The 12570-nt window shown below is 44.9% G+C and overlaps 1 protein-coding gene across 1 annotated transcript; it reads left to right on the top strand.

Moving 5' to 3' along the window:
- Window positions 1–9599: 9599 nt before the first annotated feature.
- TCF21 (transcription factor 21) lies at window positions 9600–11189 on the top strand (the record flags this gene model as incomplete). The annotated part of the gene is made up of 2 exons (XM_079532735.1): window positions 9600–10049; window positions 11100–11189. The coding sequence occupies 2 exons, from the start codon at window positions 9600–9602 to the stop codon at window positions 11187–11189; spliced, it is 540 nt and encodes a 179-aa protein (XP_079388861.1).
- Between the last annotated feature and the right edge of the window lie 1381 nt (window positions 11190–12570).

Below are 12570 nucleotides of genomic sequence, written 5' to 3'. Positions count from 1 at the left end.
ACAATCAAAATCCATTGGTTTAGTTCCTGCAAAACTAACTTTTCTATCTTTCAGAACTATTACGAGGCTGAGGGATGAGTGCTTTCATCTAAAATCAAAGTCAGGCAAGTATCCATTTTGTAAGACACGTGAGCATAAAAATGCGCCAATGTAAACATCAGGTATCTGAGTGAAAAATGTTAATTGGCATTTCAAGAAATGGGGAGACATCACAAAGATATTTTAGGCTTTCAACATATTTGTAGCATTCTAACATCAATCATTTTCTTGCAACTATCAGGTTATTTATCTTAGCTACCCTCAGTATGCACTACGAGAGTGTCCAAGTCCCTCATAATGTTTCCGTAGGGTAAGGAAATGTTCTCATCCCTTTTTACTACTGAGAAACTGGGGCACAAAGGATCCCCCTTTTGTCATCAACAAGGAAGCCTGTAACATAGCGGGTATTCAATCTACAATCTCCAGGGCTCTGAATAGCACATTAATCAAAGTAGAGATTTTAAATTAGCCCAGTTTGTACTTCATTTCCTTAATCTGCACCATAAACTATAGCAGCACATCTGTGTTACGCCCATAGCTGAGCTCCTAGTTACATAACTAATTCCACTGACAATTGTAAACAGGAATTCCCCAGGGCTTGCATCCCAAAAAGAGCTCTAGCTACAGACAGGCAAGAAGAGATGGAAAAATGCTGTGAGCCAGGACACACAGAGAGGAGGAAGAGAAATGTGACGTGGTGTCTTGCTATAGATGCTCCAGACTCTTTGTGGATGCTTCATCTGGAAGGGCAGCTCTCATACAGGAAAGCCCAAGCAGGCCCCAGATACCCACTGTGCCTTGGCAAACTATGAAAGTTCATACTGAGCTCCCCTCTGATGTCCTGAGCATGAACAGATCAGCTGAGCAGCTCCCCAGGGAGATTTTTGCAGATGTGCAAAGCTTTCTGAGGAGTTTATCCAGAGCACAGAAAGAAAACTTGTGGCTGTTCTGTCAGGTATTTATGTCATCCTCTCCTCTTTGTGGAAGTTTTGGTCAATATGTCACAGGTACAACTTTGTTCAGTCCTTACAGAGAACAAGTTGGGATATTTCTGCCACTAAATTTTGGTATATGTTAAATGATACATTGTGTTCAGTATACTTGCTATGCAAGACAAATAGCCAGCATGATAAATAAATATCTTCTGTATTATGGTGCATCATGTAAAGTTTGGCTAATTGATGTATATTGTACAAAGCAGAGCAAACCAAAATTATATTAAAATAAAATATCCTTCAACTAGCCATGGAATCCTTCATTACTGTTTTAAATCAGGAGCTTTGTATAGCATCTCTCTTCTCACACTACCCTCAGCCATCACCTCATCTGATCTTAAAACATAAGCAGATATGTATGTGGTGTACCCTACCATGCTTTCTGAAAGAGGGCTGCTTTAATCACTCATCCCTTGGAAAAGAGGCTTTATCTTGCAAGCAGTTAGGAAAAACTTGGACTTTCTTATTGTATCATAGAATCATTTGAGCTGGAAGGGACCCTTGAAAGTCATCCAGTCCAACTCCCCTGCAATGAACTGGGACACTTACTGCTAGATTAGGTTGCTCAGAGCCCTCTCTAGCCTGACCTTGGATGTATCCAAGGATGCAGCTTCCACCACTTCTATGGGCAACCTGTTCCAGGGTCTCACCACTCTTATGGTAAAAAACTTCTTTATATCCATCCCCAGAGCCTTCTCTTCACCTGACTGAACAGCCTCAGCTCTCAGCCTTGTAGGGAATGTATTCTACCACTTGGATCACCTTAGTGACCCATCATCCATGGATGGACTCAGAACAGCCACTACATGCTATTTTATATTTCCCACCACTGAATCACATAAAGCAAGTCCTGCTGGTCCGGGATCAGATTAGATGTCCATCTCTATTCAGCTTTCCTCTAGGTTAGACACAATCACCAGTTAGGAATCAAACACAAGGTAGTCTGATCATCACCTCAGATCTGCACATAAAGGAAAAAGAGGGGAGCAGGGAGGGAAGAAGAGAATCAGACTGCACTCTCCATCTCCATTTAAGCCCCTTTTTTCTCCTCACTTAGGTCATTTCTGTTCTTTGGACCTTTCCAATGAAACTCCACTACAAACCATGATCGTGGTCTTCTTTTTATGCTCTTCCTGTGGTTCATTTTTAAAGCTATTTATTTCTTCTAAATTAATTAAATAGACTTTTATTATGTGTTTTTGCAATGTCACTTTCTAAAACAACACCATTTTCTATATGTATTATAGCTCTTTGTCTATGATATGCACCATAAAACCAAAGGACCACATTGTGGCAAAATGCCATGACCCCACTTTGGGGATGTTCCAGGAGCTTTGAGAATCACAGTGTGTGAGGCATGAGTAAGGCCTGTCAGAGTCAAAAGAAATGTACATTGACTGTGGTCTTTACATATCACTTCACTAAGACTTATAATCTGCTTTCTTGTTTGCCTCGCCAGCTAATGTACCCATTTAAGACTCATCCACAGCACATGCTGTCTTCAGCTAACTACTGTGTTGAGTGAATCCCTAAGGGCATTTACACATGCGGGCAACTGAATGTTACCAGTTTGCTGTTATTTCAGTATTTCTGGCCCAAATATTTTTCCAGCTATCTACGGCCATTCCTTTTGATGTTGCTGCAGTCAGACATGCATATTCAAAGATTAGTGTGGCCCCCTATCAGAGGTGGTAAAAAAACAAACCTCTCATGACAGATTGAGTGCAGGGAGTCCAACAGCACAAACTGTGGCTATCTGCAACAGTATAAAGCAGCCCACAAAGAGTCATGGTCCCAGTATGCAATGTTTAATTTGGATAGAAATGGAAGACATAGGCTGACTTACTGTGTTTAGCAATGGATGCTGTGAAGATCTGACTTCCAGAAGCTGTGAGCACTTTAAGTGAATAGGAACTTTGGAAAATCTCTGTCCAAATGCATGTGTATTGTGCCACAAAGCATATAAGTAATAAAAGTTCATCAGAATAGTTGACATTCCTCTCACTCCCCTACAAAGCTTTCCTCTTTTCCAAATTTTCTTCTGAAGGAAAAATCTTATTTTCCAAAATTTTCTTCAATGTGCTAATGATTGGAGGGCAAAAGGGAACTCATTTCTTATCAACAAATTTCATCATGTTTTAAAACCACAAAAATGCAAAGGAATAGCCAATAAAGAAACATCATGGAAAGAAATATTCAAAATAAAGCAGTTATGTCTGCACTTTAATCCTACAGCAATAATTTCACATAAGATATACTGGCTTTTTTGCATATTTCTCTTTTGACCATTTCATAAAAGAGGCTGCAGTTTACAGTGTCAACTGTCTAGCAATATTTCAGAGATGCATCCTGGAAGCAGAGGATAGGGATGAAAGAAGGTACCTTTTCTCAGCGTGAGCTTCCTTTTGTGTATGAATAAATATGTATTAAAAAAACAAATATGACTCAGCCAGTTAAGTTTCTTCCTACAAGTATGCAGAAAAAGGGAAATTCTCTTGTATGTCTGTGAAAAGGTAATCAAAAGTTTGGGCTCTGTGCTCATGTTGGGAACTGGCTCTCTTTCTCTATTTCAATAACTTCTACATCTGACATGCTTCTGATTTCTGTAGTACTCAGCTTTGAGCTGAAAGAAACTTGGCAGAACATTACTTAACACATCTGTAATACTAAAAACCCTCACCAGAGACCTGGCATAGAAACGGCGGGTAAGTCCCATAGGGATTTGATGTACCCTTCACAGCTAGGAAAATGGCCTTGCTATCAGCATCTCTCTGATGCAGTAGGATATTTAATTATGACACTTTTCTATGAAGGCTGCTGTTGCCATTCTTGTTCATACAGGCTGATTTGCTCTGAGAGGCCCTGCTGATATTAATGGAGTTACTCAAAGGATAAGTCAGAGTGGTAGAAACAATGCAAATGTTACGAGTACAGGTGCTATAGGCAAGAGTGCTTGTAAAATGTGTCAGACCTTTTGTCATCAGTGTGCCAAAAGGATTATAATGTAAAACTTGCGATTATGTACTTTGAGTTTCATAGCATATTTTTTTCAATATTCATGGGAAAAAAAAAAAAAAGCCCACAAACAAAGCAAAACAAAACACTTCCCAGAGCTTTGATCTTTTTGGTTTTGTGACATTTCAAGATTTAAGAAATCATGTGAAATGGCAATACAGTTCCTATGTAACTTGAAGCTGAAGTTTACTTCTTTTTGAATCTTCTAATATGTAATCAGTCAGACAGATTTCCCACTGTAGGTATGACTAAAATTTTTAGACATTCCTAAATGAGAATATAAGAAATAATTTGGTTTGGGTGTTTTGATTTTGCTATTGTTTGTTCCCGTCCTCCTGTAGTAAACTATTCTAGAAAACTGTTTATAGCAGAGCACTGACTTCCCTGAACTTTGAAGCAAGAAAGTGGGGCTTCTTAGGGAAGGGGTAGTCATGCTGATATCAGATACAAATACATTCCTCTTGGGACAGTGCTCCCAAAGAATAGCCTTTTTGATGCCTTAAAAGTGACATTACTTCTTCCCTTGGTTTATTACTTTATGTTATGTAACATGACATCTTTTACCTGTCAAACCAAAACTGAGACCAGAAACAGATACATAGCACTAGGAAGGAGATGTGGGAGGGTTTAATTGCCCTGGCACTGTTGATGAAGTCAACCCATTTTCACAAACAACTTTGATTCATTTCCCGAGTGTCACCTATTTGCCACAATGGGGAAGACAGAATCCTTTAGAAAAAATATTACAGGCTTGTGTTTTGAGATACTTAAAGTGGTTTAAAATCTGATTATTTGTGACTTTCAGTTGCAGCTTCAGTATTCTTTTTTCTTTAATCTCATATACTCACATCATGATGAATAATATTGTTTTACTTAAGGTATGTAAAGATGTCCTTTTGAATTCTCTCTGCCTCTTTATTTAGTTTCCAAATGAGACCAAGAGAGAAACAGAGAAACTTTAGTCCAACAAGAGTTTTATAAAAATGGCAACATGAAAACAATAATCTAGTTACATCTTGTTTCCTGACTATTCTCAAACCTCACTGAACGTAATTCATAGAATCCTATAGTGGCTTGGGTTGGAACAGACCTTAACACCATTCATTTCCAACTCCTTACTGTGGGCAGGGCTGCCACCCACCAGATCAGGCTGTCCAGGGCCCCATCCGATCTGGCCTTGAATGCCTTCAAGGATGGGGCACCCACAGCTTCTCTGGGCAGCAGTGCCAGTGCCACATCATTCTCATTATAAAGGATTTATTCCTAATATCTAAATTTACGCTCTTTTTTAGTTTAAAGCTATTATCCCTTGTCTTGTCTCTACACTCTGATAAAAGAATTCCTCCCCAGCTTTCTTGTAGGTCTCCTACTGGGGGCCACAGAGCCAAATGTAGTACTTCAGGTTGGTGTCTCATAAAAGCATACATAGCCAGCAGACCATGGTCATGCTTCCTTCGATGCATTTTCGTTGGCTTTCTGGGCAGAAAGCACATATTGCTAGGTCATTTTGAGTTTCTCATCAACAAACACCCCTGAATCTTTCTCCTCAGGACTGCTCTCAATCCATTCTTTGTCCAGACTGTATTTGTGCTTGGGGTCACCCTGACCCAGCATAATTAATGATTCATGATCAGCTGGCTACCTCTGAGTGACCTCCTTGGTTGTTCTCCAAATATAAGAAAATACCTGTATTTTGCCAGGGTCAAGATCTCCAACACCAGCTACTGATTCTGTTTTTTCCTCAGCTTTGGATGATCTAAGCTTTTCCCTGAGCAAATGTTCATTGTGTAATGAAGTTATGGTGCCTAGACAAACGGCACAGAACACTAGAAAAAAAGAATAATTAAAAAAAAAAAAAAAAAAAAGCAATGCCATGCAAAATCACTAGACACTTCGAGAAATCTTGGCCTAAAGTTGCAAAGCTGTTCTCAAATTACTGTGTTATTCCAGCTCAAGAGAGGGAAGGTTAGAGGCATAAAAAGCAGCGCTTTATTTCCAGGGGAAATCTGTACCCTAACCAACCAGCAAAAGCCTGCATATAATATGTCCCCCACATGACACTCTTCAGACCAAGCATCCCACTTCTCTGCTCTCAACAAGTCCAGTCCTAAATGGCCTTATGGCTTTGTGGATCTTAATTAGAAGTAAGAGATACATGCTTTTCTGAGAAACACAGAGATGATAGACATTTAAAAGGCAAATTCACATATTTGTACTCATGTTTCCCACCATTTCAACTTCTTTCTTAAAAAAATTACTGAAGAAGTTGAAAGGGTCAAAAAGACCTGAACTCCACCAATCTTTGCCAGCCAGCTCTTAACCCAGTGGCAGGTAAGTGTTCCTGTCACAGAGCTAGAGAAGAGTCCACACCATCCCTAGGGTGGCAGTAGATATTCCATCTTTATCCTTTGCTCAAGATTCAATTGGTCACTATCCCAAACCGGGGCCAAAATTCAAAGGACTGGACAAAACATAAAGTGAGGGGAAAGGGATTGAAACATGAGCCAGATTAGGGCTACAAGTCCTGGCTTGGCCAGGAGGGAAACAAGGAACGAGAAGGTTGAAAAAGGACAGGTTCAGCTTATGTGATAAGTAAGGAAAGAAGAGTTAACAGGAGATGAGAGGATATAGTTCTGTTTTTGAGATCTGCACATAGCTGGCTTTGAGGGAGAAAAAGGGAGAATGTTCACGTTGTTGAAAGACTATAATAGCCTGCATATGGAAAGGAATCAAGTACAATACACTGTATGAACAAGCATAAGTGTGTACCACACACAGATTACAATCTCCACCAAACAAATGAAAAAAAGCATTATGTCTTTGCAACAATGGATTGTCTGTATCAGATCAATTTTACCAGCTGTAATGATTCAAAATGTATCTAAGTCAGTAAAAGCTACAGATGTGCAGCACCTATAAAGGCCTGTAAAAGACAGGTATGCATATGTTGTACACTGAATGCACATGCAGCAGAACACTAAAGGCACTTTTAAGAAGACACAATTCCTCCTGGTTTTTACAACAAAATCAAAAATTACTAAAATAAAGTTAAGAACAAGTGACAGGTATTACATGAATATATGCTTTTTTATTTTCTTTTGTTCTTCTGGGAGTTTCTGATGCTGAAACTTGGATGGGGTTTTGTGCTCTCTAGTCATTCCTGTTCTGGTCATTCATGCTTAGAGACACAAGAAACTTCAACTTGGTTTTCTGTCATCCTTGCTTCAATAGGAGTCCTCTAGCTTATTTATTACATCAGTCACTTGGACTATAAATCTCTGCAGTGGATGCAGCCATTTAAATCTCCACCTGCACAAACAACAATCAAGCCTAGAAAATAAGGAGGCTCATAAATCTCCACACTGGTGATTAGTAATAATTTGTATCTGAAAGGAGAAAAAAAAAAATCTAATTCATTAATCAGGTCTGATATGCTGACAATCTGTTTGGTTTATACACAGAGAAAACACAAACAGGGCACGGTTAGCATAACATGACGTTAGAGGTTAGTGAATTCCCAAGGGCCTGGGGGTTGGAGATATGATATCTTAATGTACTTATCCCATTGTGAGGGGAAGGTGCTATCTTCCAGCCAAATGGTGAAGAGATGGTTTAAAGTTTAGATTGGCTCTTCTCCTTCTAGATTACCAAGCTAACAAATCAAGATGGATAGAGGGAGAGGAAAGCCTTGCTTGCTAGTTGTCAAAAAGAGCACCCCGCATCCTACTGAAATTTTAATCTGATGAGAGTTTATAGGACTTAGCAGGTGCTAATTTGGCCCTCCACGTTTTTGTTTGGTTAGTTATTTTTTTGTTTAGTGCATGCAGAAATCCTGATATGGTGCTCCCGTGGGTGAGTACAAGACCTTCCTCCGGCTTTGGTTACCATGGATTAACTCTGGAGCTGCTGTGTGCCACAGCAACATCTTGGGTTGTGCATTTTTGCCCGGAGCTATGCCAATCCTCAGATGGACAGCTGAATAGTTGGATTTTCCCCTGCCATGAGATCAGTCATGATGGATGTGTGTCCAGAGAGAGCCATGTGCAGGAGCTCAGTGCCACAGCTCCTGCATTGAATATCCTGGCTGCTGAGAAGGTTGAGGGGGCTATGAGGTGTGTGAAGAAGGAAGGTGTTACTGGGGATGGCTCTTCAGGCTCCACAGATGAGTCCAGCTGAAAATTTTACCAAGTTGATCATGGTGAGGAAGAAGAGCTAGGCCTTGCCTAAATGCTTCAGAAAGCGTTTTCTTCAGACTATGTATGTACTGATCACGAATGCACTGAGCAGCTCTTCATTCAAGCTACACAGAAATATGCTCATTCACACTTTTGGTAAAACTCCTCTTCAACTCCAGCAGCTACAGAGCAAGTCCTGACGTTCTTGTTTGTGCAGCCCCACAGCCAGGGGCCTTGTCTTGCCTGTTTACTCAGGCAAAACTTGCTGATGTTTGAGTATGCACCAAGCAACAAGCAGAATTTTGCCGACATGAAACAGACTGTAACTCCAGCTCCTGCTCTGCCACAAAACTTTGGGTGCTTGATGTGATCGCTACCCTCCAGGAGCTCCCTCCTCCTCTCCTCCAGCACCCACAGCCCCACTGGCCCCAGCAGTGGCGTGGTGCCCGGCCTGTTTCTGTGGGATGCAGGGTCCCCAGCACCCAGCACACTGGGGGAGTTTGGGTGAAGCAAGAGGACTGGGATGCCCTGGAGGTCCAGTGGGAAGCCTGGAAAAAATCATCTCCTTCTGCTTCCAGAGCTCAGGCTGCAATAGTGAGGTCCAAGTGCTCCTTTCCTGGAACACACTAGTAGCTGGACAGGATGCACTCTCCAGTATAATCATCCACAAATCTCCCTCAGATTAGGTTACAGGACAGCATTTAGACGGCACGCATCACAAAGCTCCCTGGAAGGCTTTTGCTGGTGGATCTCTGCTCATGACCCATTTTGGCTTTCGTCAAGAATTGTGACACCAGCCGCATGGGTCATGGAGGAGGCAGGGAGGAGGAGAGCAGCCCTGGCTGGAAAGGGAAGTGGGGAAGGAAAAGAGGAGGAGGAAGGGGGAGGATAGAAAGACAGGGAGGAGAGAAAGAGGGAGAGAGAAAGTTGCTTTGCTCCAGTTACGAAGATTTCAATCCCAGTCCTGAGCTCTCTGCAAGCGCTTGCTGGGATACCTAACTCCCTGTCCTGTGCAAAGGTCTGTGATTGGGGATGTGGTGTGCTCAGCAGGCAGGGCCCCTCCCCTGGGCTGGATCCGCCTCTCCTATCCCCCAGATAAATTACTAGTGTCCTCACTAAATTCCTCAGCTTTCTCTCTCTCCCGCTCACACACACTCACTCACTCCTTCCCTCAAACACAGGCAGAGCAGGGTTGGGGGGCGGGAGGGTGGGGGTCCTCTCTGGACCTGTATCACATCTTAGTGCTGGAGGGGGGAGAGAAGGGGAGGAAAGTGCTGCGCCCCTTCTCTCCTCCACTGCCACCACGTAGGTCTGGGGAGCTCCCCTTCCTCCCCTCCGCCCCCTTTCCCGCCAGCCCTTTGGCATCTTCCAGACCATGTCCACTGGGTCCCTCAGTGATGTGGAAGATCTGCAAGAGGTGGAAATGCTGGAGTGCGATGGCCTGAAAATGGATACTAACAAAGAGTTCGGGGCGTCCAACGAGAGCAACGAGGAGGGATCCAATGGCGAGAATGGCTCCCCTCAGAAAGGGAGAGGGGCCTCGGGAAAGAGGAAGAAGGCTCCCCCCAAGAAGAGCCCTTTAAATGGTGTGAGCCAGGAAGGAAAGCAGGTCCAGAGAAACGCTGCCAACGCCAGGGAGAGGGCAAGGATGAGGGTCCTTAGCAAAGCCTTCTCCAGGCTTAAGACCACCCTGCCCTGGGTGCCCCCAGACACCAAGCTTTCCAAACTGGACACCTTGAGGCTGGCCTCCAGCTACATTGCACACCTGAGGCAAATTCTGGCCAACGACAAGTATGAAAATGGCTACATCCACCCAGTCAACCTGGTAAGTCACAGCCCGCCAGGGCCAGGCACTCCTGTGTGTGTGGATGGGGAGAGGGGGGTGAGGAGTTGGGACGGGGCATGTCCACGGAGAAACCTTCACATCCTTCTCACAGAGGGTCTGGTGCCTAGCCACAGGGTACGAGGAGTAGTGGAGCACGGGGACAGGCTCCCAGCTGCCTTCCTTTCCTGTATCTCAGGAGCTGAATGTCCCAGTCCCCTCCACTAGTCCCTGCTGTCCCATCCAGAAGTGGCAGCAGAAAGGCAGGAGCATTGTGCCTGAAATGCCTGAGAGAGACAAGCTTTCTACCTTCAGATGGGAAGGTATAAGAATTTGGATAGAGAATGGTATGTTTTAGGAAGGGCTCAGGCAGAGAAAAGACCCAGGATTTACGCAGTCTGTCTGCTTTATCATAAAGTTTCCTGCCATAACAAAACTCAAGCCGCAGTCTTTTAAAGATAGAGCTTTGGAGGCTTTGTGCCCAATCGCTCAGAGTTGCTGGGTCCAGGACATATTTCACCCCCCCATGTGAACTCACACAGAAGAAATGTTCAGACGTTCAGACATAATGTTCAGACCCCTCGGAGGGCTGCGTGGCTGCCCCAGAAAGCACTCTCCAGTAGCCCCCCGGGTCTCCCCAGCAGAAACATCTAGTTTCTAGCTGTATATATATGCAAGGGATGCAAACCAGGGGTGGTCTTCAGCTGCTGGGCTCACCCCATGGGACTCTCTCATGGGACCCGGCTCTCGTAGGAAACCCCAGCACTGCGAGCAGCCCCCACGCTGCTCACGACCTGATAACAGCACATAGAGTGCCCAGAGCAGCTCGGCTCAAAGTGAATCAAGCAGTGTGCCTTGCTCCCAAGGTGAGTGCGATTCCCGGAGAGAGCCGGCTGCGGCTGGGAGGCGAGGAAAGAAAACAGGATCCTAGCTGAAGCCGTGCCCCGGTCAAGGCGGTGGATGCCGGGGTTGCCGCTGAGGCTCATTGAGCATCGCGATGTGCCTTTTCATGTATGTAACCCCCTTACCACCCGTGTCTTTTCCTGGCTACAGACCTGGCCTTTTATGGTAGCCGGCAAACCCGAGAGTGACCTGAAAGAAGTGGTGAACACAAACCGCTTGTGCGGCCCGACGGCATCCTGAACCCCCGGCCCCGCCAGCACCGGCCCCGTGCGGCCGGGGAGGGGGCACGGGCGCGGGCAGGGCCCCGCTTTGCCCCGCTGCTGCCCCGGGCCCGGGCAGGGAGACGGGAGAGCGCTCTGTCGGCACGGCACCGCGGAGACTGAACGCAGAGACTCCACCCCGGGAGAGCCCGACTCTATTTAACTTTATTGAGTGCGTGTGCAGTCGAGTGTCCTGCAACAACAGCCTTGCTGGTTCAAGAGCTACTAGAGGAAAGGCAGAGATCAAACAAAACCTACAACACGTGTATCTTTTGTCTGAGACCTGTGGAATATGTAGATGCCTAGAAAAAAGACTGACTTTGACAGTCATCTCTATGAACTCATTTGCCCTAAAGATATATAGATATATTTTCTTCAAGCAGGTTTTTGCTCTATTTCTGTGAATAAACCTTCCTTTCCATTGAACATGGAGCGGTGTACTTTTCGTTTCCAACTCACAAGGCAGTGGGAGCACCGCACCTGGCTTCCTGCAGTGAGGCAGGGGGTCCAGCCCTACGCCAGGGAGAATGAGTGGGGGGAACAGTTGGTACAGCATCTTCACACTGAACCCCACAAGGAGGGGCAGCTATGAGCTCGGCAGGGAGAAGGAGAGCAGCGAGAGAAAGAAGCTGCCTTGCCTCTCTTTTTTTGTCGAATAACCACAAAGCCGTGGGTTTTAACCTTCCTGAAGAACCGGCGTGGGCCTTCCTGCGGGGCTGCAGTGGGAGTGTCGAGCTGGCTTATTGACAGATCAGTGTGGGGCTGAGGATTTTTGTCCAGATTGAGGTGCCAGGGATTTTAGTGCAAACATCTCCCTTCTGTTGCTTAGGGCGCCTGCAGGAGATTGGGCTGAGATAAACAGGAGTGCAGGGTGCTCTCCCTGCACCGGCAACGGCAGTCGGCAGCTGATGCGCCAGATCCCACCGAGCTGTTTAATGTTTCGGGGTTATGACCGCACTGTTTACAAGATGTCTTCAGTTATTTATACTGTTATTATTAGCAGAGGGGCTTTAAATTTCCGCTTCACTTGCTCTTTCGATATCGTCCCCTGGTTCTGTTGGATACCTGGGTGCTGGTGGGCGGCAAGTGGACATCTGGGGCTCCCTGTCCACGGGGCCTGCATCTCCCCTAGGTCAACTGAGCAAGGCAGAGTCCTCCTGGCAATTCACATCCATCGGCTGGGTTCACATGTGGGCCATGTTGAATTAGGGCTGGGAGCTGGGAACTGTGCATGCATTGCGGACCTTGTTACAGAAAGGGCTGAGGACTGCAGGATAGTCCTAATGGTTTTGAAGGGCGGGCTGTTTAATTTCACTTATTCACAGCTTTATCTCCAGCCTGCACAATTAAAAGCAGACCTT

This window comes from Tetrao urogallus (assembly GCF_951394365.1).
Source record: "Tetrao urogallus genome assembly, chromosome: 2".
NCBI lineage: Eukaryota > Metazoa > Chordata > Aves > Galliformes > Phasianidae > Tetrao > Tetrao urogallus.
This window is presented reverse-complemented; position numbering and strand designations above follow the sequence as displayed.